At 43.7% G+C, this 25,995-nt stretch overlaps 2 protein-coding genes across 2 annotated transcripts; one reads left to right on the top strand and one right to left on the bottom strand.

Annotated features, from left to right (window-relative positions):
• The first annotated feature begins 223 nt into the window (after positions 1 to 223).
• rnf214 (ring finger protein 214) lies at positions 224 to 4,741 on the top strand. Its single transcript, XM_028034189.1, has 6 exons — positions 224 to 582; positions 1,286 to 1,515; positions 1,584 to 1,717; positions 2,422 to 2,650; positions 3,345 to 3,554; positions 3,793 to 4,741. The coding sequence occupies exons 1-6, from the start codon at positions 462 to 464 to the stop codon at positions 4,516 to 4,518; spliced, it is 1,650 nt and encodes a 549-aa protein (XP_027889990.1). The 5' UTR covers positions 224 to 461; the 3' UTR covers positions 4,519 to 4,741.
• A 5,784-nt stretch (positions 4,742 to 10,525) lies between these two features.
• On the bottom strand, positions 10,526 to 24,986 carry sncaip (synuclein, alpha interacting protein). The gene is made up of 12 exons (XM_028034147.1): positions 24,834 to 24,986; positions 21,176 to 21,263; positions 21,017 to 21,089; positions 19,521 to 20,056; positions 19,184 to 19,367; positions 18,892 to 19,118; positions 18,005 to 18,184; positions 17,211 to 17,324; positions 16,103 to 16,228; positions 15,850 to 16,019; positions 15,665 to 15,754; positions 10,526 to 14,113 (listed from the first exon to the last, which is right to left on the bottom strand). The coding sequence occupies exons 2-12, from the start codon at positions 21,230 to 21,232 to the stop codon at positions 13,174 to 13,176; spliced, it is 2,697 nt and encodes an 898-aa protein (XP_027889948.1). The 5' UTR covers positions 21,233 to 21,263; positions 24,834 to 24,986; the 3' UTR covers positions 10,526 to 13,173.
• Positions 24,987 to 25,995: the final 1,009 nt, after the last annotated feature.

Genomic DNA, 25,995 nt, shown 5'->3' with positions numbered 1-25,995 from the left:
CTTTTAGATGTGCCTCTGCTGCAGCACCTGAATAGAATAATTAGGTCATTAAGGCTCTGGAGATCTGATCTACACCAGGAGGAGGTCATTAAGTCATTCCATTCCAGCTTTTTGTACCTGTGGCGCATCTAAAAACTGCAGGACTGCGGCCCTTAAGGACTGGAGTTTGACTCCTGTGCATTAGATGTTATAGACGATCTTTGTTCCGTAACGTCCCAACGGTAACAGTATTTCCGCCGGACCTTTTTTAGGGAAGCACAAACATCCGTGTGGGCAACTAGCGGAAACTGTAAACTGCGTGTTGAAATAGTAAAATAAATCGGTTTTTGTTCTTCAAAAGCGTTTTTTGTTAAACGAAGATAAATCCCACTGAGACATCCACCAAGCGGACGGACCGGTAGCTTGGCGTGTTGTCGTCAGCCGGAAGTCTTCACGTTTGTTTTTGTAGTTCAGGTAGGAGCATGTATGCTAACTGGGAAATAGCTGCTCCCGGTGAGGAGGACGAGGAGCTGGGAACCCAGATCCAGGAGGAGGACCTGGACGTGGACCTAGAACTGGAGTTGGCTAAAATGACGGTTGAAGGTAAAATCTCGGTGTTCATGTCTAGAATGTGTTTGTAGTTCGGTTCTGGTTCCGTTTTATATCTAGAGAAGAAGAAGAAACTTCCAGGAAAACAAAACTTTCAGACTGTTGTTGAATAGTCTCATTATGTCGTCAAACTGAACGGAAACACTTTTGCTATGTAGAATTAAATAGTTTATTAAAACAACTTCATCACGTTTCTTTCTGATTCTATTAAAAATAATTTTAATGTGTTAAAAAAGTAGCAGGATCTCTGTTTTCCTTCGTTTTTATTGATACAATAAAGTTTCACTCATCGGAATCTGTTTCCAAAGATGCACATAAACATCCCCATAAACTGTAAATTTAATAAAACTTATATATCGTATATATTGTGAACATTTATTTCTGATAATATTTGTGATTATGGCACACAACTAAAGAAAACCTCAAATTTAGTTTATCAGATCAATAAATACGACATTCTTAATACAGATGCATGAATGTTATTACTTACAAATTTATAACTGTAGTCTTGCAAGATAATTGCGAAATAAATTACTTTATCTTCCATATGTATGGAAGATTTAGTGGAAGGAAGAAAAAGGCTGAACAATAAAGTCAGATTAAAGCTTTTTTTTTTTTAACTTTATCAGGAAATTAAACTCCTCCTGATTGTTTGATTGATTGATCGTCTCCTAATGAACCGTCCGTCTCCTCCCAGACCTGATCTTTAAGGTCCAGGCTGTGCAGACGGACAGCACCACGACGGACACCGGCGTCAACACGGAGCCCGACTGGGAGAGCCAGGTGGCTGCCGTGTTCCAGTTCGGCTCCCAGCTGAAGGAGCGCTACGAGCGTCTGCAGAGGGAGCAGGAGGAGGAGAAGGAGGCGCAAGAGAGGCATAAAGTTCAGCTGAAGAAGAGGAGGGAGGAAGGCATCCGGCAGCACCAGGTGACCCAGACTGACTTCGACTCGCCGCTGCTGCTGTTCTGCTGGGTTCTGACCGTCTGTTGTTCCAGGCTCTGCTGGAGAAGCTGGAGTCGCTGCGGGTGAAGCTGCAGCTCAACAACTCCAAGGCCACCAGGAAAAACTTCGAGAGCAAGAAACGGGAGCTGCTGACGGAGAGGAACAGAGCGGAGGAGGAAAGGAACAGGTGAGGAGCCGCCTGAGGTTCCGGCTGCTTCCTCAAGGTTTCCTTCTGCAGGGGAAACTGTTTACAGACGGGATCCGGTCCGCGGCTGCCGCGGGAAGGTCCGCTGCGTTTCCGATGAACAACTCCGGCTCAAGTCTTAAATAAAAAAGCACCGATCCACATTTTTCACTACCGATATCTGGGGTTTAATATCTGCTTATAGTGAAAACCAACTTAATTTACTTAAAATGTTTCTTTTTTTAAACGCAGACATAAATGTACTGATTTATACATTTATTTGATCAAATAAATATTTAAACCTTTTGGTCAAACATGAAAAAACAACTTGAGATGTTCAGTCAGGAGAAAACAGACAATATAAAATATATGATAAAGAACTGAAACTGACAAACAAAAGGTTAATAATTAACAATTATTAACCTTTCAAATGATTCAGAAAGTGGAATTAGGCTTTTTAAATATAATGTAAAGTAAATAAACATAGAATTAGACTGAATAGTTTGGGCTCATTTTCACTGATACCAATCTAGAATGTTTTTCACTATCAAGATCAATAAAGATATTAATATCAGATCGGTGCATCTCTAGTCTTTCCACAAATTTTCAAGTAGATATATGTCTGGCCTTGGACTAGGCCATTCTAACGCTATGCTTTGATGTGAAGCTGCAGTTTGACCATGTGACCCGACTTGTTCCTCCGTCAGACTGGCGAAGGAGCTGGAGGAGAGCGACAAGAAGCTGTCTGCGCTGAGCGAGGAGCAGAGCGAGGAGCAGCAGCGCTGGGCGGAGGAGCTGGAGCAGCTGAGGAGGGAGATGGAGCGGGTGAAGAAGGAGGCGACCAAGGCCCAACTGCAGGTCCTCAAGGACGAGATCACCGCCGTGGAGAAGCAGAGAGACGGCGCCATGTCCCGCATCGAGGCCTGGCTCAAAGAGGTTCGGACACAAGGCTTTTATTCCAGGAACCTTCTCTCCTCTAATTGGGGCCAGGCTGCAAGAATTATTATTTATTTTTGAAAATAATTCAGAATATTGGTAAACAAAGACTGACGGAGCGAAGAAAAACCCTAATTCATCACAAAGCAAAAACTGATGAATTGATTTAATGAATTAATCACTCAGTCCTGCTTTCTTTGCTTATTCTGCATATTTAATCTGCTCAAATTAAATGTGACAGATTTTGTCAAAAAGAGTAAATCTGTCTTAAAGGGACAGTACATGCTAAAGTTTTTCAACAATACTGTAAAAAAAACAAAAAAATTATTACCAAGAATTCCTTGTTTAGTTTCTAGAGCAAATATTTTACTACAAAAATATAAAACAAAACAAACTTTTTCAGTGAGATATAGGAGCTTATTTTAGTTCAATAATTCCTTAATATTCTCGTCCCACTGGCAGATTATTGCGAAATAATCTGCCAGTGGGACGAGAATGTTTTATCAATATTAAGGAATTATTGACTCAAAATAAGCTCCTGTATCTCACTGAAAAGTTACTTTTAAGTTAGTTTAGTTGAAATAAGACAAATTTAAGATATTTGTACCAGAAACTAAAACATTCTTGGTAAGATTTTGTTTTTTACATTCAGACTTCATAACTGTCGTTTTTTCACCCTGCTTGTCTCCTCTAGGTGGCGCAGTACCTGAACACCCTGCGGGTGGAGTTCCCTCAGCAGTACCACAACGACCGGGGCAAGTGGGAGAAGAAGGAGAGTCTGGTCCGGAAGAGCCAGGCGGAGCTGCAGAGCCGCTTCCAGGAGGTTCTGCAGCAGCTGCAGCAGGGCCGCGAGCTGGAGTCCCTCCCCAGGATCACCGTGCCGACGCTGCCGCACGTCCCCAAGGTGAGACACTTACTGGTCCGGAAGGGAGAGGAAATGTTGTAACTCATTTAAACCGTCTGGAATTTCCCGCAGAATTTTTCCTGTAACTCCAATAAAACATGAAACTGTTTGATCCGTCTATAACTTCTGGCGCCCCCTGGTGGCCCCCCGGTGGGGCGCCCGGTGGGGCGCCCAGTGGCCTCCTGGGGGCGCCGTCTCAGCTCCTCTCTGACTAACGCAGCACTTCCTGTCTCCTCAGGCCGACCTCAGGTTCAGACAGGTGATGCAGGCGGTGACGCAGCCGCCCCCCGCCATGCCGCCGCCCCCCCAGCACCAGCTCTACCAGCCCCCCCTCCCACACTATTACCCCCCTCGCCACAGACACCCCCACCCGCGCCACCCCATCCACCGCGGCGCCTTCCACCCTCCTCCTTACGTGTACTACCCACACCCCCCTTCTCACCACCAGGCTCCGCCCTCTTTCCACACCCGCCCCCCGCCGAGGGTGACGCCCCCTCTCAGCCTGTCCCCGTCCCCGCCGGTCCAGCCCGTGGGTCTGTCCCCGCCCCCGGCCGGCGCCGCGCCCTCGGCCCCGGCGGAGAAGCTGGAGAAGGTTCTGGAGAAGCTGGGGGCCCGGTTCCCGCAGTGCGGCAAGCCGCAGCTGATGTCGCTGCTGCAGCAGGTGAAGAGTTCCCGCGGGACGCTGGCCGGGATGTCGGTGGAGGACCTGATGGAGCAGGTCGGCTTCAAGCTGAGCCAGAGCGAGCGCTCGGCGCCGGGGCCCATCGGCCGGCCCGCCCCGGGGCCCATCCAGAGGCCCTCGACCCCCGCCGGGCCCCGCAAGCTCTGCCTCATGTGCCAGAACCACGTGGACCCGGAGAACCGGCACCCGCTCAGCTGCTCGCACACCATCCACAGAGAATGCATCCAGATGTGGCTCCAGTCCAGCAAGAACAACTCCTGTCCCTTCTGTCCGGGCCAGTAATGGACTGGACCGGACCGGACTGGACAGCTACACGACCCAGATTGGACCGCTTTCTGGTTCTGTTTCCTTGAATCTTGATTTCATGTTTCATGTTTTGCGTCTCGGTTCCGGTTCTTCATTTGAACCCAGAAACCGTGAAAATCAGTGAAGTTATTGATATTATTAATTTGTTAATAAATTAAATCAACTTTAATAAGAATAAAATCCATTTCTGTTGATTTCTGATTGGTTTTAGATCATTCAGATCAAACTTTTGTTATTTTATGAGGTTTTGGACAGGAAATGTTTTGTAAACTTGACTTTTTTAGCTCCTTATTAAATTATAATTTATTCCCTCATCAAAGACAAACCTGGAGTTTTCCCTTGATTCTGAGAAATGCTTTCATCTCCATGGCAACTGTTCAGTGGGAAAACACCTGGTGGATCAGCTGAGCTCATTATAGGAGCTGCTGGTAAAAACATTAAAGGGTTAATAGAGAAGCCATGTTTGACTAGAATAGGAGCTTCTTAAAGAGACAGAGGCCTAATTTCAAAGTGTCAAATTTCTTTTAATTGATGTTTGATATTTAAAGCATCTTTATAATAACTGAAGGTGACATCGCTGCTTGATAACGTGATAAAATTTCATGATCTCCCTCTAAAAATCCTGATTCGTGTTCAGAGGAAGAATTGCTGGTTTTATTGGATTATGGAAGGTCAGTGTGAGGATTTGTTAGTATGCTGCCCCCTGCTGACCGCAACAGAAACAAATTCATCGAGTTTCATTAGGACCTAAATCATCTGTTTCCTCTTTAATTCATTTAAAACAACTTCGTTTTTCTTCAGTTTCAGCTGAGCTTCCAGTTTATGCTGTTAAAGATGGCCGCCGTGGGTTTAACACTCCTGCTCTGTGTGTGTGTGTGTGTGTGTGTGTTATGGATCGGCTCGGCTCCGGGGTGTTGCTGATGCTCTGCTGTGTCTCCTGTGGCAGCTCTAATGTCGGTGTGATTTACAAACCGCTGGACAAACAAGCATCGTTACTGCAGCCTGTAAACGTGGCCCTGACTGACTGCTCCCAAAATGCGGAGTGGGGACCCTCAGGGGCCCTTACGAGGCTCCCGCCGGACCCCTCCGTGAAATGGGAGACTTTTATTCGACTATTACTTCACCGAGGGGGAGAGCAGAGGGTTGGGTCTGTGCTGTGATCCAGGATGGAGTTAAAGGGAACGTCTGCCATAAAGCAAACCTGTAAAAACGAGAAACGCCTCCACTGATCGTCACTTTGGGTAATTGATTCCTCAGAGTCTCGTTTCCTCACAGAGAAAAACCTTCTCAGGAGGAACAGGAGTTATTTACTGCTGCATCTTTAAATCTGGGGTGAGAATCATTAAAAACGGATTTTCTCTTTAACTAAGCTACTGACCACTGACAGACCCAAAGGTGGGCTAAAGGGGCCAAAAGCCCCCCGCTGACATTTGATAAACCTGTAAAATATCTTTTAATTTATTTTTACTTCTTTCATTCCTTCTTCACATAGACCAGAGGTCTGGAGCCATTTTGCTTTTGAGCTAAATAAACAAAATTTAGAGTAAATGTCACATGATCTTTCACACACAAAAATACTTATTTTTGTAGATCTAAAATTTTACTTCTATTAAGTTTTAAATAGAGAAAAGACAAAACTTTTAAATGAGTATGGATACATTTTCTTCTAAGATGCTGATATTTGTGGAAAATATCAACAAGTTAATTTTTTCAACCTGATAAGAAAAACAGAATCACAAATATATTCCAAGCAAATTTTAGTGCCATTCTACTTTGAAAGTTTCAAAATTTATCTATGCTACTTTATTATTAAAAATTTTTAGTTCACAATGTAAGACAAAGTCATCAAGACCCGGCGTGGAACAGCCAGAGAGCCACTTGTGGCTCGGGAGCCTCAGGTTGCAAACCCCTGAGAGAACCCAATGTATGAAGTAAATGTTAATGTTAACATCTTCTTACAGTTCATAAACTTATTTAAACTTCTAAAAATGGAGAGAAATAATTTCTGATGTTTTCCTGCAGCAGATTCTTCTATCAATAAACCGGTTCCCGGTTTGTCCGGATGTTTCTCCAGATGTTTCTCCAGATGTTCCAGGAGGTGAAGAAACGCAGCTCGTTAAAGATCTGCGCTAAAAACATCCAGACTTTCAGGAAAGTGCAGAGAAATCGATGTTGTGTTTGAGAGGAACTTTGTGTGACATTCAGCAGAACATCTGCAACGATCGGAGTCTGTAGAGGAATATAATTATGTTACATTATGTTGCTTGGTTGGTTCGCACTAAGATATACTTTAACCTAAACCAAATGGACTGGGTCAAATGGACTGGGTCAATCTGACCTAGAAGTCAGGAAGGAGTTCAGATTTGGAGAGATGTGGAATAACAATCACTAAAGAGAGGAAAGATGTTAGTTTTAAGCTTTTGTGCAAGAAAGGTCTGGCTCTGGACCTTTCTCCTGTTCGCCTGCAAAGGAACCGGGCCGGAGCCCAAGACTTGGGGAAGAACCTCTGTTGGTCAGATAAGGAACAAACAACTTAACTAATTGTTCTGCTGATGGAGCAGATTTGGTTCCAGGAGGTCAAACAATAATTCTAGGGTACAAACTAAATACAGCGACAGGAGGATTAAAACAAACCGCTTTACGGCAGCGTGTTCCGATCCGGGCAGTTCAGGGTTAAAACAAACCGCTTTACGGCAGCGTGTTCCGATCCGGGCAGTTCAGGGTTAAAACAAACCGCTTTACGGCAGCGTGTTCCGATCCGGGCAGTTCAGGGTTAAAACAAACCGCTTTACGGCAGCGTGTTCCGATCCGGGCAGTTCAGGGTTAAAACAAACCGCTTTACGGCAGCGTGTTCCGATCCGGGCAGTTCAGGAGAAAAACGCGTCAACAAGGATCCGCTGGAAGCACAATGCTGCCCCCTGCTGGCCCTGCAGCGGAACTACAGGAAATACAATTAAATCCAGAAAATGACTTGGACATTTTAGGAAGGTAACGAGATTCGACTTGGATGCTTCATCAAATTCAATGACAAAAGCAAAGGAATAACACAAAGACAGGTGTAGAATAAGAAACATACATTAAATTTTAGTCTAACATATAATAAAATCATCTACTTAAATGTTTATGAGGGAGTATTGATAAGAAATAAATCAAAGTTCAGCAGCATAAAAAAGCCTAAAAAATGTGATTATATGATTATAATATATATGAAAAGTTTCTAAACTTGTATTAATTTCATTTACTCTTTCTCTGTGCAAATTGTTACATATTCAAAAACAACAAAATAAAAAAATATATTTTCTACAAGGTCACAATTCATGTCATTTTATGAATAAAGGCTGAAAATAATGTGAACTATTTCTATGATTTGAATTCTTCCAGGTTGGACCTTTAAGCAGAGGAAACACAGCTGTTGGCCCGAAATGAAGCTGAGCTTTACATCCTGATTTAGTTCAGGTTCTGCTGAGGAGTTCAGGAAGAACCCAGCGGACCAGAACCAGCAGACGACAAGGCGACCCAAACCATCATTGACTGTGACGTAAACAACGTTTCCAGATGTTAGTTTTCACCTCGACAATCTCCCCAAATTCTGCAACCTGGGCATCTTTTTCTACCAAACTTTTTCTTTCCACTCAACTTTCCATTTATATGCTTGGACCTTCTTCAGCAATGCCTTTTGGTGACTTTTCCTCTTTGTATCTTTTTTCTCTAGCAGGCCCAGATCATCATACTGACACCGCCATGCCTGACTGTAGCTTCTTCTGAAATGGTTCTTTTGGGTTTAGCTGATTGGAGGCTCGTTTTGTCTCATTAGTCCACAAAATATTTTCAAGAAAATCTCAAAGATCATCAAGATGATTGAGTTCTAGTTATTTATTCACTTGCAAGTTTCACAATTTCAAGCTAAATATTTAACTTAGAAATTAAATATTTAGTTCGGAGATAAATATTTAACTTGCTAACTAAATGTTTAGCTAGCAGGCTAAATGTTTAGCCTGCTAGCTAAATAAGCAGTTTGGAGCTAAATATTTAGTTAGCAAGTTAAATATTTATCTCCGAACTAAATATTTAATTTGTAAGTTAAATATTTTGTTAACAAGCTAACATTTAGCTTGCTAACTATATATTTAGTTTGAAGCTAAATATTTAGCCGTGATGACCGGTTTCTCTTTGGACTCATGGAACAGGAACAAAACGCTTGACATGACATTCAGTCCTGGGCAAAATGTAAATGTAGAGTTTGATCTGAATATTAACTGTGTGTGTGTGTGTGTGTGTGTGTGTCTGAAGGCCTCGCTGGAAGACGAATGGTGTTTATCAGTGCGGCTCTTTGATCAGGGCGTCATCCAATTACCTTTTTCCTTAAAGGTTGGATTTATTAGCATCAGTCATCGCCGTAGTTACATCAATTAATGCCGTTGACGGGTCACTGCCCCCCCCACGCTCCATCCTTCAGAAACAGAAGAACCTCCTCTCTCTCGTTGGCATTAAAGGCCTGTCATATCCCAGCATGCCGCGGGGCCCCTGGCCACAGCCCAGTGGTGTCAATTAAATTTGATTGACTGAGTAAAAGAAGCACACAAATAAGCTGAAACAACAGACACAAAAATCTATACATGACCCCCCCACACGCCTCCGCCCCCCCGGCTGTCAAATCAGCGGCTCGTCTCTCCCAGTTTCATGGAGCCGGTGTGTGAGGCCCCCAGCAAACAGAGTGAACCAATTAGCGGCTGTGGAGCCTCGTCCAGAGGCCCCTGGGTATCGACTCAAACTGTTGTCCAATAAATGAGGCCTAATTTTTCAGCTTAACTCCCCCCGCCCCCCGCTGCAGGACGGAGGAAAGAAAACAAACAGCTTGTGGTTTTTGTTTTGTGAGCTCCTTCAGCCTTCCTCACATCTCGACTTGTTGTTTTACTAATTGTCAGGCGGCGAGCTCGTGTTTCATATTTGCCGCCGTGATGGAGGGCGGCCATTAGAGCGGGCCCCATTAGGCTCCGTGGGGAAGCGGCGGCGCTGCGTGGGAACCATCAAAGACCAATTTGCCCTCCAAGCACCATAAATCCTGACCGCCGGTAAGTGACTGTTTTTGATGCTGCTGAACAGCGCAGAAATAAATACACGCTCCGTTATGAATCGTCCATTAAACCAGCAGTGAGAACAATTCGCACAACACATCCGTCTTGATCAGGGTGGTGAAAAGTGGGGTCCTGGGGCCTGAGAGGGCCTCTGGAGGCCTGTAGGCGGACTCAGAGAAGGAAACAGATATTCTGCTGCCGGACATTCAGGAAAACACTGTGATGAGTTAACAACTGTCTGACCTTTGACCCTTATTACTGCTGTTTTAAATGGCAGTTTGAACTCATAATCATGTTTGTAACATGATGCTGTTTGTAAAGTTAAAAATAAACAATCTGGGTTATTTAGCCTCTCAGACAAATAAGTCATATTTCTTTTACCATATTATTTATTCTTGTTAGTTTCAAAATAGTTGTTTTTTTTAGCAAGCTAAACCTTTAGTTAGCAGGCTAAATATTTAGCTTGAAAACTAAATATTAAGCTTGTTAAATAAACATCTATTCCAAACTAAATATTAAGATTTCTAACTAAATATTTAATTAGCAACCTAATGAAGTTAGGCATACTTTCTACAAAAAGAAGAAATGGTGAAAAACCAAAGAAATGTAAAAGTTAACAGTGATTGTTCACTTTTATATAAAATGTTTTGCTTTGAATGTGATGAAAAAAAATCTTGTTTTTCAGTGAACGTTTAAAATTCAAACTTCATCAGAGGAAAAACTTTCTGAAGTGTTTTATTTTGTTCCCTTCCTTCCATAGAGACCATTTTGCTTTGGCATATTTCCTTAGTCACAACATCTTAAGATTATTTTGAGACTTTGTGAGATTAAAAAAAACAAAACAAAAAAAGATTAATATTTTACAGTCAGAGTGAAAATAAAACTGAGAAAATCAACGTGACTCCAAATGAAAGTCCAGAAATAAAAGTTTATTTCAGTTTGTCTGAAACCCTCCACACTGTGAACTCAGATCAGACGCCTTCATTCAACAAGGTTCTGGGTTTTTCTTTTGTTTGGAGTTTTTCGATCATCTGAGAATGTTTCTGTCTGAACTTGATCCCAAAATAAACTTTAACTTACAAAAAACAACCAGAATCAGAAGAAATTTCTGGAAACAGACAGACTGTCCTCTAAAAATGGTGCTGAGGTCATGAAGGAGCAAACTGCACAGCAGAAGCTCACAGCGACGACCTTTAACCCAGGAAGTGAATTTGACAAAATGGAAAACAGAGACAGAGGCTGAACTCTGCTGCACATCCCCTAGTTCTCACCAGGGGGCGCTAGATCTGTAAAAATAACCTGAAAATCCAGGCAAAGCTCCCAATAAGAGAGAATTTAACGGCTGAACATTTTATCATTTTGAATATAAACCAACTGGACTCACTGAAGGAGATTGTTCAAGAACTTTGGTGCCAAACAGAAACTTTAAAAATCGACCAAAAAACAAAAATCAGACTCCTGGAGGTTTTCATAAACGGAGCATCAGATTCCAGCTTCATCAAAACAAGCTGCAGAAAATTTTCTCCTCTCACTTCAAACTTCATGCAGATAAAATGTAGAAGGTGCTTCTTCAAACCTCCCCGTCATCTAACGTCTACCTCATGCCAAAAATACTGCATAGATAATGAAGAAATAAAACGTGGAATATAACGTAAACAATTTAAATACTAATGAAATATGTACAGTGGGTTTTTTAAAGTATTTGTTGTGCTGGTGCATGATTAAAACATTTCATTTTAAACTGTAACACTGTGCGCAGAAACATAAATACTTCGTCTGTAGTGGAGTTCAGGAAATAAACATGAATCAGTTCCAACGTTTCCCACTGAAAATCAGCTAAAAATGATGGAACAAACGAAACCTGAAGAATTCAGACTCACCTCACAAAAACTGTCCGTCTGTGAAAACTTTAAAAAGGTTGAAGATTTGAGGCAAAGAACATGAGAACCTTTAAAACAAAACTGTTCAAAATGAACAACTTGTGTCAGATTGCTGTGATGCATTGTGGGTCGTGTAGTTTTGAGACGGTGTTTTAAATCAAACTTATAAAAAAGGAAACAGAATTTACTATTCAATTATATCATAAAATAATTGGGAATTACTGGAAAATCCGAACACATTTAAACTGAAAATCCCTAAATGGAGATTATTAAAAAGTTACCAGTTTTTCTGACTTTTAAAGGCAAAAGGAAACCAGAGGACTGGATGAGACTGAAACCCGGAGAAAGTCCCAGAACCAGGGATGTGAAATTTAACAACCAGAAACTAAATCATTTCATTAAAGATCTAAAAAATGATTTGGTTCATGAAGAACCTGATTTAAGCTTACAATAAAACAACTATAGAAAAGAGAAGTAAAGCAGAGAGCAGCAACTCATCCAGAATCCCGACCAGCACCAGGAAACCGGATCAGCTGCAGCTGCCTAGTTTTAGGGGTCCTGTTGGTTTAAAAGGCACTGAAAGGTTTGGGGTCCAAATCCAGACTAAAATTCTCCTCTGGTCATCCAGAACCAGAAGTCTCATCATCAGCTCTGAATTTGGACCTCTGACAACCTGAGATGTTCAGAACCGGTTCAGAACCGACTGGGTTCTTTCAGCCAGAGCTGAAAACAAACAAAAATGAAATGTGGCAGTTCGATCTGGACAGACGGGTCAGAAAAGAAATTCTTTGGACAAATCTAGAATTGTTTCTGGAGGACCGGGTCGGGAACCGGACCCGTCAGGATCAACGGCTTCATAAATTTAGAGCTTATTGTGAAAAACTCAAGAAAATGTCAACAAAAAGCTGCAGCTTGTGATGGAAAAGCTAATCAGAAAGGAGAGCAGCGTTTCTAACTCAGGCTGTTTCAGTTAACGAAACATTTTGTTCTCATGAAGATGATTTTCATTTAAACATAATTTCATTTACTTACAATTTGTTCTGATTTCACGTTGGCTCCAGCTAACGGTGCTAGCTAACGTGGTCAGATTTAGCTAACGTGTTAGCTAACGTGGTCAGATTTAGCTAAGGGTGTTAGCTAACGTGGTCAGATTTAGCTAACGGTGCTAGCTAACGTGGTCAGATTTAGCTAACGGTGTTAGCTAACGTGGTCAGATTTAGTTAAGGGTGCTAGCTAATGTGGTCAGATTTAGCTAACGGTGCTAGCTAACGTGGTCAGATTTAGCTAAGGGTGTTAGCTAACGTGGTCAGATTTAGCTAACGGTGTTAGCTAACGTGGTCAGATTTAGCTAACGGTGCTAGCTAACATGGTCAGATTTAGCTAACGGTGCTAGCTAACGTGGTCAGATTTAGCTAACGGTGTTAGCCAACGTGGTCAGATTTAGCTAAGGGTGCTAGCTCTATCAGTGTTGGATCTGACTAAAGGCTAGTCATAGATTCCTTTAAAGTCGAATGAGTTAACAGGAAAATGATCCGTTTATTTTTAGCTACAAAATGTTTTAATTAATTAACTTAAATTTTCATGTGTTGGAATGAAGTTGATCAGTTTTCATGAAACACTAAATATTTACGATCTGATTGGTTCTCATGTTCTGTGCCTCGTCCGTTTTCGGCTGGTCAGACGTTGCTGACTCGGCTCTTGCCCTTGGCTCCGCCCCCAACGGACTTCCTGCCAGGTGAGTTCTGATAGGCTGACGGTTTAACTGGACCGCCGCCGCCGCTGTTGTTGTTGCTGTGGTTGGAGTTCCCGCTCAGCGTCTCCATGATGGAGCGGAACGTCCCGAACGACCTCTTGCCCTCTGAGCTGGCGGCCGCAGTCCTGTCCTTGCCCGGCGGCGCCCGGCTGGGTTCTGGCTCCTGATTGGTCGAGCTCTTGTGGACCTGCTCGTCGAAGGTGACCCGGAGCTTCAGGTTCTGGGAGGTCTTCCTGCGGGACGACGGCGACTTCAGGGCGCTCTTGGGGCTGGTGGCGACCTTCTGGCCGTCGGCGGCGGGGGTTTCCGAGATTCTGGTTTCCGTGGCGTCCGGGTCGCTGGACGTGGGCGACGGCGTGTAGCCGATGCTGTCCACAGACTTTGACCCGCTGAGAGAAAAGGCCAGCTTCCTCTCAGCCGAGGATGAGGAGGGGAGGTGCTTCCTCATCACCTGATGGAGGTGGTTGGTCGCCGGCTCCTCCTCTGCGATCGGCAGGTGGGTCGGCCTATCGGGTCGCAGCGCGGCCTGGTTCCGCCCCTCCTCCGGCGGGTAGCCCTCGGAGTCGGACTCGCTCAGAGAGCGCTGCATGATCTGTTTGAGTCTGGCCAGTTTGAGCTCCCTCCTCTCCAGCAGGCCGGTCCTGTGGCCCCCGGGGGTCCCCGCGGCGCCGGGGCCCTCTCTGCCCGGGCCGGCCCCCGGCTGCAGCCTCTCTCTGACGCCGTCGCCATCTTTCCCCAGAAGCTGCCGCAGCACCGAGTCCGGAGCCACGCCCCCCTGCCGGACCAACCAGTGTCCGTCGCCAGGCGCCGCCTCGGCCGTCAGCAGCAGCTCTGGACACGCCTCCACCAGGGGCTGATGGGAACTGGAGGCCAGGGAGGGACACACATCAAATCATCACCAGGGACCAATCAGCTCCCTGACGGCTGAACGTCCTGAACTCTTCACATTATAACTGTTCAAAACTTTGCCAAGTTTCCATTAATGTTAAAAACACAATTTTACATTTGTGGTCTTTCTATTAAATAAGAAACAATTAAAATCACACATGAGTCAGTTTAAGGCATTTAAAACTGCCACACCATCATCATCCTCCAACCACTTCCTGTCGTCTTCTTCATGGTTTAACATCTGGTTGCTGATCAAATCGTTTCCATCTCAGTTTTTTAAATAAGCCAATTTCAATACGATAAAAAAAAAAACTCACCTCATCCTAGTGCCAAAAGTTTTAATAAAAGAAAAACAAGTTTTCTTAAAATTGCCATGATTCCATTAAAATGTATTTCTGAAATGAACAGCAGCAGATATATAGTCAAAGGAAACAGCTGGAGAAAAACAAACATCTGAAAGATGAAGAACCAAAAACTGCTGAAACCTGGTTGAGTTTAGTCTTTACAACTTTAAACTAAAACCTTCAACTTTTTACCTGATGTTAAAGAAAACAAACAGATTCAATATTTCTGTCAGGACAAAATTTAAAACCCAGGATTAACATAAAGACCAGTTTATTATTTTAAATGAATTTAAGGCTTTCTAAGGAGGCGCAGATACACTGTTCACTGTAAGTGTAGAGGAGTGTGCAGTGAGTGTGTGTGTGTGCAGTGAGTGTGTGTGCGTGTGTGTCCAGTGCGTGTGTGTGTGTGCAGTGTGTGTGTGTGTGTGTGTGTGTCCAGGGCGTGTGTGTGTGTGTGCAGTGTGTGTGTGTGTGTGCAGTGTGTGTGTGTGCAGTGTGTGTGTGCAGTGAGTGTGTGTGCGTGTGTGTCCAGTGCGTGTGTGTGTGTCCTGTGCGTGTGTGTGTGTGCAGTGTGTGTGTGTGTGTGTGTGTGTGTCCAGGGCGTGTGTGTGTGTGTGCAGTGTGTGTGTGTGTGTGCAGTGAGTGTGTGTGCGTGTGTGTCCAGTGCGTGTGTGTGTGTGCAGTGTGTGTGTGTGTGTGTGTGTGTCCAGGGCGTGTGTGTGCAGTGTGTGTGTGTGTGTGCAGTGAGTGTGTGTGTGTGCAGTGAGTGTGTGTGCGTGTGTGTCCAGTGCGTGTGTGTGTGTGCAGTGTGTGTGTGTGTGTGTGTGTGTCCAGGGCGTGTGTGTGCAGTGTGTGTGTGTGCAGTGTGTGTGTGCAGTGAGTGTGTGTGCGTGTGTGTCCAGTGCGTGTGTGTGTGTCCTGTGCGTGTGTGTGTGTGCAGTGTGTGTGTGTGTGTGTGTGTGTCCAGGGCGTGTGTGTGTGTGTGCAGTGTGTGTGTGTGTGTGCAGTGTGTGTGTGTGCAGTGTGTGTGTGTGTGTGCAGTGTGTGTGTGTGTGTGTGTCCAGTGCGTGTGCAGTGTGCGTGTGCAGTGTGTGTGTGTGCAGTGTGTGTGTGTGTGTGTGTGCGTGTGCAGTGTGTGTGTGTGTGTGTGCAGTGTGTGTGCAGTGTGTGTGTGTGCGTTACCTGGGTGACCTGGACGGCGTCCCCTCAGCCTTGCTGGGGTCCATCAGCCTCTGCAGGTGTTTCTGCAGGTTGATTCTCTCTGCTGTTTGTCTAAATGACATCAGATGAAAGAAACTCAGTTTGTTCTCAGACAGCTGAAGGTTTGGTTCTGGTCCAGCGGTCAGGTTGGATCTGGGCCCACTCACTCGTTGAGCTGCTTGGTGAGCTTGACGACCTGCGAGGCCAGAGACATGCAGGTCTCCACCACCACCAGGTAGCGGGCGCAGGTGGTGTGGCCCTGCCGCTCGGCGCTCTGCGACGGCCGCTCCCCCTGCTGGTTCTGGATCGTCACGTTGGATCCGTACTCCACCAGAGTCTGGACTCACAGAGGCAGGAGCTCAGCTTCCACACATCAGGAAACCAGCGGCTTCATTCAACCGGCTGCCAGTGCCAGGTTACCTGGATACAGGTGAGGTGTCCGTACTGCGCCGCCACGTGGACGGCCGTGTTTCCGTTCTGGTCCACTTCGTCCAGGGAGATGGCCTGTTCCTGCATGAACTGCAGCAGCCACAGCAGAACCTTCTCCTGCACAGAACCAAACCGGTTTCTTCCTGGAGGTGGAGCATTACCTCATAACACCACAGGGGGCAGCAGCGCGTCAGGCAGCTTCATAACAGCCATGAAGAAAATGGTTCTGGAGTTCTTTAGTGTTTATTTAGCTCTAACTGGACAGAACCTGGTTCTGGAGAACAAAGTGATACTTTTGGATTTTGCTGAATGATGTTTCTGAATGATACTGTTTTTTACGTGATGACCTTGAACTGAGCACAGCGTTGCTGAAACGGCTGAACCTGAGTTTAAACTGCACCACGAGTTTATTAATGAGGAAAACGGCTTCAGGTGATTTAAGATTTCAATCAAAATGCCATTTATTTCACTGACAATAAAAACTGGGGAAATATGAACATGAGAGCAGCTTCATCAGCCGCAACTAAATTATTTTACTAATCGTTTATTCAGTCAATGAATTGGGAAAAATAACTGACCCATTCTGCAGATTTTTCCATTGAACCACTTTGTCTTATTTTACACAATATTTGAAATACATAAAAATACAAATAGTTTAGTTCCTTTTTTAGATAAGATGTGTACCTAAGAGTCCTGTGTGGAAAACAGAAATTACAATTTCCTTGAGGGAAAATCCTAAAGGGATCAATAAACTTTCTATTTAATACAGTGTTGGACTGATCTGGTGATTATTGATGGATGAACTTATTAATAGCAAGAGATGTTGAATATGAGATTTTAATTTTTTTTACAGAATTTGAACCAGGTGATGCTAAAACTGCTACTTCAGTTCTGAAAACATTTCTTTCATCTTCAGTGCAAAATGTTTATTTTTTTACAGTTTGGCTTCATTAATGCTCTGAATGATTTATTTTAGCAGATTGCATGTTTTTGGGTTCATATACATCAGTTGACTATTAATCGATTAGTGAATTAGTTGATTACTTGAAGCAGTGAGTGTTGGTAACGCTAACTCGGCTGCAGGTGTTGCCGTGGTTACCTGTCCGTATCGAGCAGCATAGTGGATCAAACTGGGATGCTCTCTGGTGCAGCTCAGCTCGGCGATGGCCTCCGTCTCACTCACCATCCACCTCACACACTCCAGATGGCCATTCTGAAACACGCACACACACACACACACACACACACACACACACTCTTATTACCCAGATCCGAGTTCTGCAGAGCGACACCGGCTCCTGAACCCGGAGCTCTAAACAGTTTGATCCCAACATCAACAAACTTTGACTGTCTGACATATTTTATTAACAATCAGCTGGTAGGAAATCTGTCTTCCTTCAACTAGATGAGCCAATCAGAGCAGAGAGCACCCGCTCAGCTTCCTGTCTGGCAGCCAATCAGAGCAGCTGGGCTGAACTCTCCTCCCTCCGTCTGATTGGACAGACCAGCTGCTGTTAGCGTTCACAGCGTTTTATCTCAGACCTGATCTTCCTGCCTATCAGAGTTTTTACAGCCGACTTCCTGTCTGCAGAGGAAGTTAAACCAAAGCTTAACTGGACAGCAGAAACAAAAACAACCAGAACCGTCGGGACGCTGATCCGGTACTTTATTCACAACCGAACCAGACAGAACAACAGTCTGAAACTTTAAATGAGCTCATTCAGATTTGATGCTGCAGAAAAAGAAAACATGAGTGAAAAAGCAGGAAAATCCTAAAGGATTCAGCTGAGAGAAGTTTTAACAGCTAATGAAATAAAATATGACAATGGCCTAGTCCAAGTCCAGCCCTGAGCGCAATGCTGTAGTGGGACATTCGGGGAGCGTATGCCTGACCTTTACCCCCAGGCCGGCGGGGGTGAGCTGCAGGCTGTTGCGCTCGTTGAGGCCGTCCTCGCCCATCAGGGAGGTGAGGTGCTGCAGGCAGTCGGCGTGGCCCTGAGAGGCGGCGGCGTGCAGCAGGTTGTTCCCGTCCTCGTCTCGGATCAGCTCCAGGTTGTCGGCCGCCAGGTGAGGCTGCAGGAGGAAGAGGAGGAGGAAGAGGCCTTTTTATCATATTAAAATGTGAGATCACTTTGAACTAAATGGAAACGATAAAACTGCTCTCCAATCTCTCACTTTAACTAGCTTAAGTTGCTGCTGCAGGATGGAAGAATCTTTTATTTCATTAATTCAAAATATTCAATAAATTACTCAGTCACAGGGCTGGAACAAAAAAACAACACGATGTCAGCTTTCATATCAGTCGATACCAATAATTATCGATTCATTTTTTGTTTTAAATGTCTGAAATTCTGCCAAACTGCTGACGTGACATTTTGACATTTCCTGTTTTATCTACAGTTTTCACTCCATGGTTTTTATTTTTCAGCTGCTAGGAGGCGCAGAGGAAAAAACCTGAACCGGGTAACACAACAGGTTGTTGCTAAGCAACCAGCCTGAGTGAGTGAGTTAGTTGATGCCACCCAACCTTTCCTCCGCCTACATCTCCCAGAATGCTGTGCGGTTCTGGATCGGAGATCAGTGAAATTATCTTCCATTCTATCAGACGTATTATCTATCGATATTGATCACGTGTCCATTGTGATATTGTGATTATTGATTTATTGTCCAGCCCTGCTTCAGTCCTACCGTTTGCAGCGGTTCCGTTTCCTCCAGATAAATTAACGTTTTTATGAAATGTGTGTAGAAATCGTTGAGGTCGCTGTAATGCCTCCACCCACCAGCAGGGAGATCTGCCCCTCCCTGACGATGTTGATGATGTTCTGGTTCTTCTTCGTCTCCTCGTCCAGCTCTCCCCTCGCTCCTCCTCCTCCAGGAGTCCAGGGTTTGGAGGCGTCCGGTTTACCCACAATGCACCCTGCCAGGGGGAACGCCAGCCCCCCCGGAGGCTCCGCCCCCGACCGCTGGCTCTGGGGGTCTGGGAAGACGCGCGCCGACAGCAGCTTGTCTGGAAGCAGAACCGATTGGGTCAGAGCGTTTCCTGATGTCAGAGGGAAACTTTTCACAGCCCACCTGCGTCAGAGAAGGAGGAGAGAGAGGAGGAGCTGAGGAGGCCGGGCGGCGGCGGCTCCGCCTGGTAGCCGCTGCCGCCACCGCCGCCGGCTCCTCCTGGGGAGCGGTGCAGGTGATGGAGGTCCGGGTCCATGGACTTGGACTTCCTGAGGTCCGACCACTTCACCGGAGACAGAACGCAGAACTGCAGGAGAGCAAAACCCAGACGGAGCTTCAGGGTCACAGAGGCTCGTTTATTAAAAATAAAAAACTGTTTTTCTTTTCTAGAAAAAACACTAAAAACTGGATTGTGAGACGTCAGAACCAGGCAGGATCAGAACCAGGCGTTTGGACTCACCGGGGTCTGGCTGCTGCTGCTGCCCAGGCTCAGAGGCTCGTTGTGGGTCAGAGTGGAGCTCTTCATCCCTCCTCCTCCTCCTCGGTTCCTCTCCAGGGTTCCTCCCCCGGCGCCGCCCCCCGCCGCAGACCGCCTGCCACGCGGCAGGGTGGACATCTGCTGGCTGGACTTGATGTACGGTACGTCCAGAATCTCGTCCATGTCCAGGTCGTAGTGCTCCAGCTCCCCGAACAGAGCCTGAGCGTTGCCGCCGACCCCGCCGACCTTCGCCTTGCCCCCGGAGCCGTCGCACGGCGTGGAGGCGCCGGCCTGCTTCTCGGAGCCGGACTCGTCCTTACCCACCTCGCTCTGCTCCAGAACCGGACCCTGGTTCTGGTTCTTCCCGTCCGAGTCCGACTCTGTGGTTTCGGGCTGGTGCTTCAGGGGGGAGACCCGCTTCACCGGACGGAACTTGCTGTGGACCTCGGCCAGGCCCGTGGGTTTGATCCCCGCCCCGCTGTGGGAGGGAACGCCGCGGCTCCAGTTGATGGCCGGAGCTGCAGAAGAAGAAAATATTCCAACTGAAACAATCCTTAAAAAGCAGACTGGATGTTTTTTATTCATTTTAAAATCCTTTTCTGGTTCTATGATCCTTGAATCCAGAAATCAGAGGGTTAAAAAATCTGCCAGTCTGATGAAAACGTCTCTAAAGTTTCCTGATGTGAAAACATGCTGACATCCTGGAATATGGAGGACTGATCCTGTCAAAATTGTCTATTAATACAGAAATACATAAATGACTTGGTAATTAATGTGTCAAATATTACATCCAAAAAATAAGAACTTTGTATGATCAAATAATTTTTCAAAGTATAAATTTAACATTATTACTATTATGTAATTTACCATTTCATGTTAAAGCATATTGTTTTATTAGTTTTCTTTTATATCTCAATATTTCCCTTATTTTCATGATTTTTAATTGTCACTATTTTGTTTGCTAATTTTTTTTCATATTCTGCATTTATTTTGTTTTCATTTACAGTAACTTTTACTTCTTTCTATACTTTACTTTTTTTCATCTACTCTCACTTTTTTCCATATGTTGAACTTCAAATGGATTTTGTTTACATCACTTATATTTTTTTACAATTTCTCCACATTTTGCATTTATTAGTAACTCTTGTATTTACAAATTCATAATCATACATTGACTTATTTTTTTATTTAACATTTCTTCTTTGCTTTTTCTTGTTTGTTTATTTAAATATTTCTTTTTAATTTTCCTCATATCCTTTGATTTTTCCTTCTTATTCGTTTCCAGAATGATTCACAGGTCAAAGGTCAGCAAATCAACAAACAAAACAATTCCTCCAAGAATAGTTTCAGAGAGTTCATTACAAAGCTCCTCAGAAAGCTGCAGAAACATTGATCTGAACCGGTTTCCATGACCCAACCGTCCGGTCCGGTCCGGTCCGGTCCGGTTCGATCAGGACCGGTCCGGTCCAGTTGCTCACCTGGTCTCTCCTCTGCCGGGCCATCGCTCCTTCTGGACAGTTCTGGGATGTTCTTCAGTGATGTCACAGAATACTGGAAAACAAATAATAGGTTCTGATGTTGTGAATCATAAACGGGTCGGTACAGAACCGAGCATGGTTTTGGGTTTCCATACGGACCACTGAGTCATCGGAGAAGTCGATCTCATCCAGATCCAGGTATTCAGGAGCCTCCATGTTTCCACCTCATCATCAGAATCAGAACCAGCTGCAGACAGAAACTGAGTCACAAACCGGGCCGGACCAGAACATTCTGCTCTGCTGCCGCGGCACAATCAGCAGGAATCAAACAGGAAGCGGCTGCAGGAAACCCGGCCAGCCCTGGTAAAAACTGGGTTTCTGACCCGACTGGGCCCAGATTTACACACAATACAGAGGAAGTTCTGGAAGTCGGGTCCAATCTCAGCAGAACTTTCCCCTCAGCAGTAAACGGACTGAAGCTCAGAGCTGAAACCAACAAACAGCAGGATAATCTGGATTATTGAGGAGCCGACCTCAGACGACCCGAACGGGTCGAACCGACACCACAGAGGTCCAGCTGGAATCCAGAACCGGGTTGAACCGACACCACAGAGGTCCAGCTGGAATCCAGAACCGGGTCGAACCGACACCACAGAGGTCCAGCTGGAATCCAGAACCGGCCCAAAGAGGGTCAAGAGGTCAAAAAGCAGAAAGGCTCCAGGAGAAACTTTAATACTGATACTTCTGGTGATGCAGATTAAGATTATGTCAGATATAAATAGCCAAATATATCTAAATATTTAGATATGTAGATATAAATATTTATTTAGATATAATACAAATATAAATATCTACATTAATACCATCTTTAATAAATAGATAAATATCAAACTAAATATTGATTTAGATAAATATCTAAATACATTTTAGAGATACAAGTAAATAATTATTTATTACCTAAAATATAAATTTATATATATATATATATATACACATACTTCAAACTTGAGATTAAAAGTGATATTTGAATCATTTCATATTTTAAGCTATAAAATGTTTTCTAGCCCAAAAAAAGAGAAAATAATTATTTTTTACCAACATTTTCTCTCTATATATATATTTTTACTAACTCAAGTATCCGGTAACGAACGAGGCAATATCAATAGCATAATCGATATCAGTTATACTATTGATATTGCTGATGTTTGTTTACGAACATCCTAACAAATTTGCTTTGTGGCAGAAATTTTTCACATAATTAATTTTAAATCATGAATCTGATTTAACATGATGTAATACTTAAAACGTAACTTTTACATAATACTTTAAAATGTATTAATTCACAGTGGACCCGCCTCAGCGCTAACATCAGAAGCTAACATCAGAAGCTAACATCTTCAGTCTTATTGCCGCTCATTAGGGTTCAGCCAATCAGATCCAAGGAAAATAAAAGAAGATCCTGGATTGGCTGGTTTGTAAACATCAGCCAACAGTGAGACAAGCAGCATTGAAAAAAAGTATTTCAGATTCTAAGCTGCAATTTCTGTTATTCAGACATGCTTTATGGGAAAATCCACAAATAGGTGAATTTTCTGCAGATAATTTGAAGCTTTGATTCAGAAAAAAATCCATAAATCCTGAACCAGAACCAGGCAGTTCAGGATTGGTGGATTTTTCTGTAGTAGCTCGAATGGGTGTAAGAAAATCTGAAGTTCTGAGACAAACCAAACAATTCCTCTTCCTACTGCGACCGGAACCAAGGTTTTATGATTTTATTTGTTTTTATCATGTGAACACTTTGAACTACCTTATTACTGAAATGTGCGACATAAATAAACTTGATGGATTGATTGTTACAGCAGGACAGCTACTGACTACCTATCTCTACTCCCCAGAACCCAACTGTAAAACAACAACAGAACGACCTGGAATCACATCCAGATGTTCCAGGATCGCTTTCTACTGGTCCCAGCAGAACATCTGGGTCCTTCTGGACTCATCCGCTGGTTCTGTCCGGGCTCACAGACCCACCAGAACCTCAGCGTCAGACCTCTGCTCACAGGATGGCAGAACCGTCCAGAAAACCCGACCGGGTTAGAACCTGCAGCAGTAGGAAGTCCACAGAATAATAAAAAGTTCTGGTTCTGGTCCAGCTTCCATTGAGGCCGCAGGACGCTCAGAAAGCCGTGGAGCTGCTTTCTGTGTGGGAGGAACCGCTGAGCTGAAACCCCTAAATGCAGCTTACAGAACCGGGCCGGCCCGGATAACAACCGTTTGGGTCGGGAAGCTGAAAATAAGAGCAAAGAGAAAATGGGAACAAACATCTGGCCGCCGTGTTTATGTGAACAGCTGATGATCCGCCCGGCTGCCAGCAGCTAAAATAAGCCTAGCAGGTCGGCGGCTCCGGACCGGTTCTGGAAGATCCACCCGAACTTTACTAGAAAAGCATCAGAGGTTCTGCTAGAACCAGAACCAGAACCTTTAACCGACCCGACCGAACGCAGCAGACCGAAGGGAACAACAGGCTGGTTAACTGAGAGAGAACCAGAACTAGAACCAACTGGGTCTGGTTCTGTCAGTGGAAATGTTTCCACCAGTAAGAACAGCTAAAAAAAAAAAAAACACACGAAAGGACGAATCAGAGCAAACCGACGAGATCCGACGAGCGGTTCTGAGCGATCCAGAGATTTAAAATCTGATTTATCAAACGAAAAAAACAAAACAATATTTTACAAAAATAAAGAGAAAAGATAAAAATTTTTATGTGGGTGTCAAATTCTTGACTAGGTCAAAAATTCATAACATGGATTTTTATGCATTATTATTTTTGAAAAAATGAGAGTTAAAAGAAAAAAAACGACCCAAAATGGAATATCTTATAAAAGTATATCTTATAAAAGTGTAGCAAAAATTCAATTTCCTTTTTTCACTTTTACTGCATTAAATCTTTTAATTTTAACTTCAGGATTTTCTGTCTGCAGATGAATCATAATAATATAAAAATAGTTCAGAACCACGAATCTGAACAATTCAGTCAACTGATTCTTCAGGTTAAAGTTATTATAATGTCACATCACTCAACACTGTTTAAGGCTTTAAATTATTTAAGTTTTAAATCCCTGTAAAAACCCAGCCATGCAGCGTAGAACCAGAACCTGACCCAAACCGGACGGGCAGGTTCTGATTCGTGGTTTTCCTGGAGTTTGAACCTGGAAATGACGAGTTTCCTTCTAACTGCAGCAAAAACAAACTCAGTCAGATCTGGTTTCATTCAGCAGCTAAATTTAAAGAAAACTGATCCTGAAAGACAATAAAATCTAAGCAGGTATTTTCTGTAAACTTGCATCCAATAGAATTTAACATTTATGCGTTTTTCCCTAAAGAATAAAATGATAACTGATAACTAGTAGTAAACATAAATTCAGTCATTTAAATTTCGGTCCTTTAGCAACTACCTTTTAAAGAAAAAAATATTTTCTGGAAAGTTTACAGATAAACTTCTGCCCATTTAATTAAAAACTTAAAGACACCTGAACGCAACATTTAGTGATTCCAGGTAAATTTTCCTCCAGTTTAAAAACGAGCTGAATGTTTTCAGGCCGGGATGAGAGCCAGACTGATCTGATCTGTCCTGACTGTTGCTGCCAGCTGGTTTAATCCGCTCATCCTCCAGCAGGATCAGCAGCTAAGCTAACAGGCTAATCAGCTAACTGGCTAACGGGGAAAGCTGCTGGAAAACTGGGTCGAACCGGCGGCTCGGCTGGGAAACCTGGAGCTGCCCGCTCAGGGAGTCATGGAAAGCCGTGGAAGACTGTACCGTATCGAAGTCAGGGTGGGAACCCGGAGGAATGAGCCGGTGGAGGGGCTGGAGGAGCCAGCGGAGCCGCTAGCTGATCCAGCTGTTTTTTCCCTGCTGTCGCCTCGACGTCTTCAGGAGCACAAAGACTTTGACATATGGGCCAATCAGAGAGGAGCGCAGGACAGGAGGGCTCACTCCGACACGTTTTCACGAACACGGAGAGTTGCTACTGTTTGGGATGCCGAAGCTGCTCCGTTAAAATATGGAATTATGAAGAATGTACAGGGGCAAAACAGCAAGAAAACAAATACATTAAGGTTTAGAAATCAAGATTAATAAAATAAATTACATGAGAACAAATTTTTAAAAAATATTTTTTTAATGAATAATGCATCATAATTGAAAATTAAGGAAATCATTCATAACAGCAGCTGTTTTATATTTGAAATAATAATGTTTGCCATACATTTTTAAAAAAGAAAATCTAATTTCTGTAAAATAAAACAAAACAAACAATATTTTTTAAAGTTGTGGATAAACGTAAATTGTGACATAATTTAGTGAGTGAAAAACAGGGATTCATTTAATCAGTTTTCAGTTATTTTAAGTTTTGTTGCTCATAATTAAACACTACTGTACTCCAGAACGAAATCTGGATCTTTCTGTATTATTATAACATGATTTAAACTGAAACACATATTTTGTTATCACAGTCAGTGGTGGTTTTATTTATTTGTTTTTTTTAATTATTTTTTGATATGGTTAACATGGCTCACCACCCAGGGCGGCATGAGGGGGTAGGCATCCGTTTTGTGCACAGTGTGAGAAAATAGTTAATATTTGCTTTTGTTTGTTCTATTGATTTTCTGCCAGACCAGAAAATTAAAATTAAAAACTTTTTTAAATTGATTTTTCTAATGCAAGCATTGTTAGATTTTCCTGCTGCCTTCTTAAATCTGCTGCAATTACATTAAATTAAATTGAAGATGCTGCTTGCTAAAAATTGAACTTTATTTTTCTTTCCGATCTGGGTGACTCATCGTTACAATAGACGATCTTTGGCAGCCAGACAGGAGGAGGAGAGCCGTTATTTGGACCCGTTATCCCTAGAATAAAATAACCCGGTTATAACACCATGCAGAGTACTTTAATCATTATTCTCAACACACTGTGAAAATTA

The sequence above is a fragment of the Xiphophorus couchianus genome, chromosome 12, assembly GCF_001444195.1.
Source record: "Xiphophorus couchianus chromosome 12, X_couchianus-1.0, whole genome shotgun sequence".
NCBI classification, from domain to species: Eukaryota; Metazoa; Chordata; class Actinopteri; order Cyprinodontiformes; family Poeciliidae; genus Xiphophorus; species Xiphophorus couchianus.
Note: the sequence above shows the minus strand (reverse complement) of the source record. Positions and strands in the feature narration are given on the sequence as shown.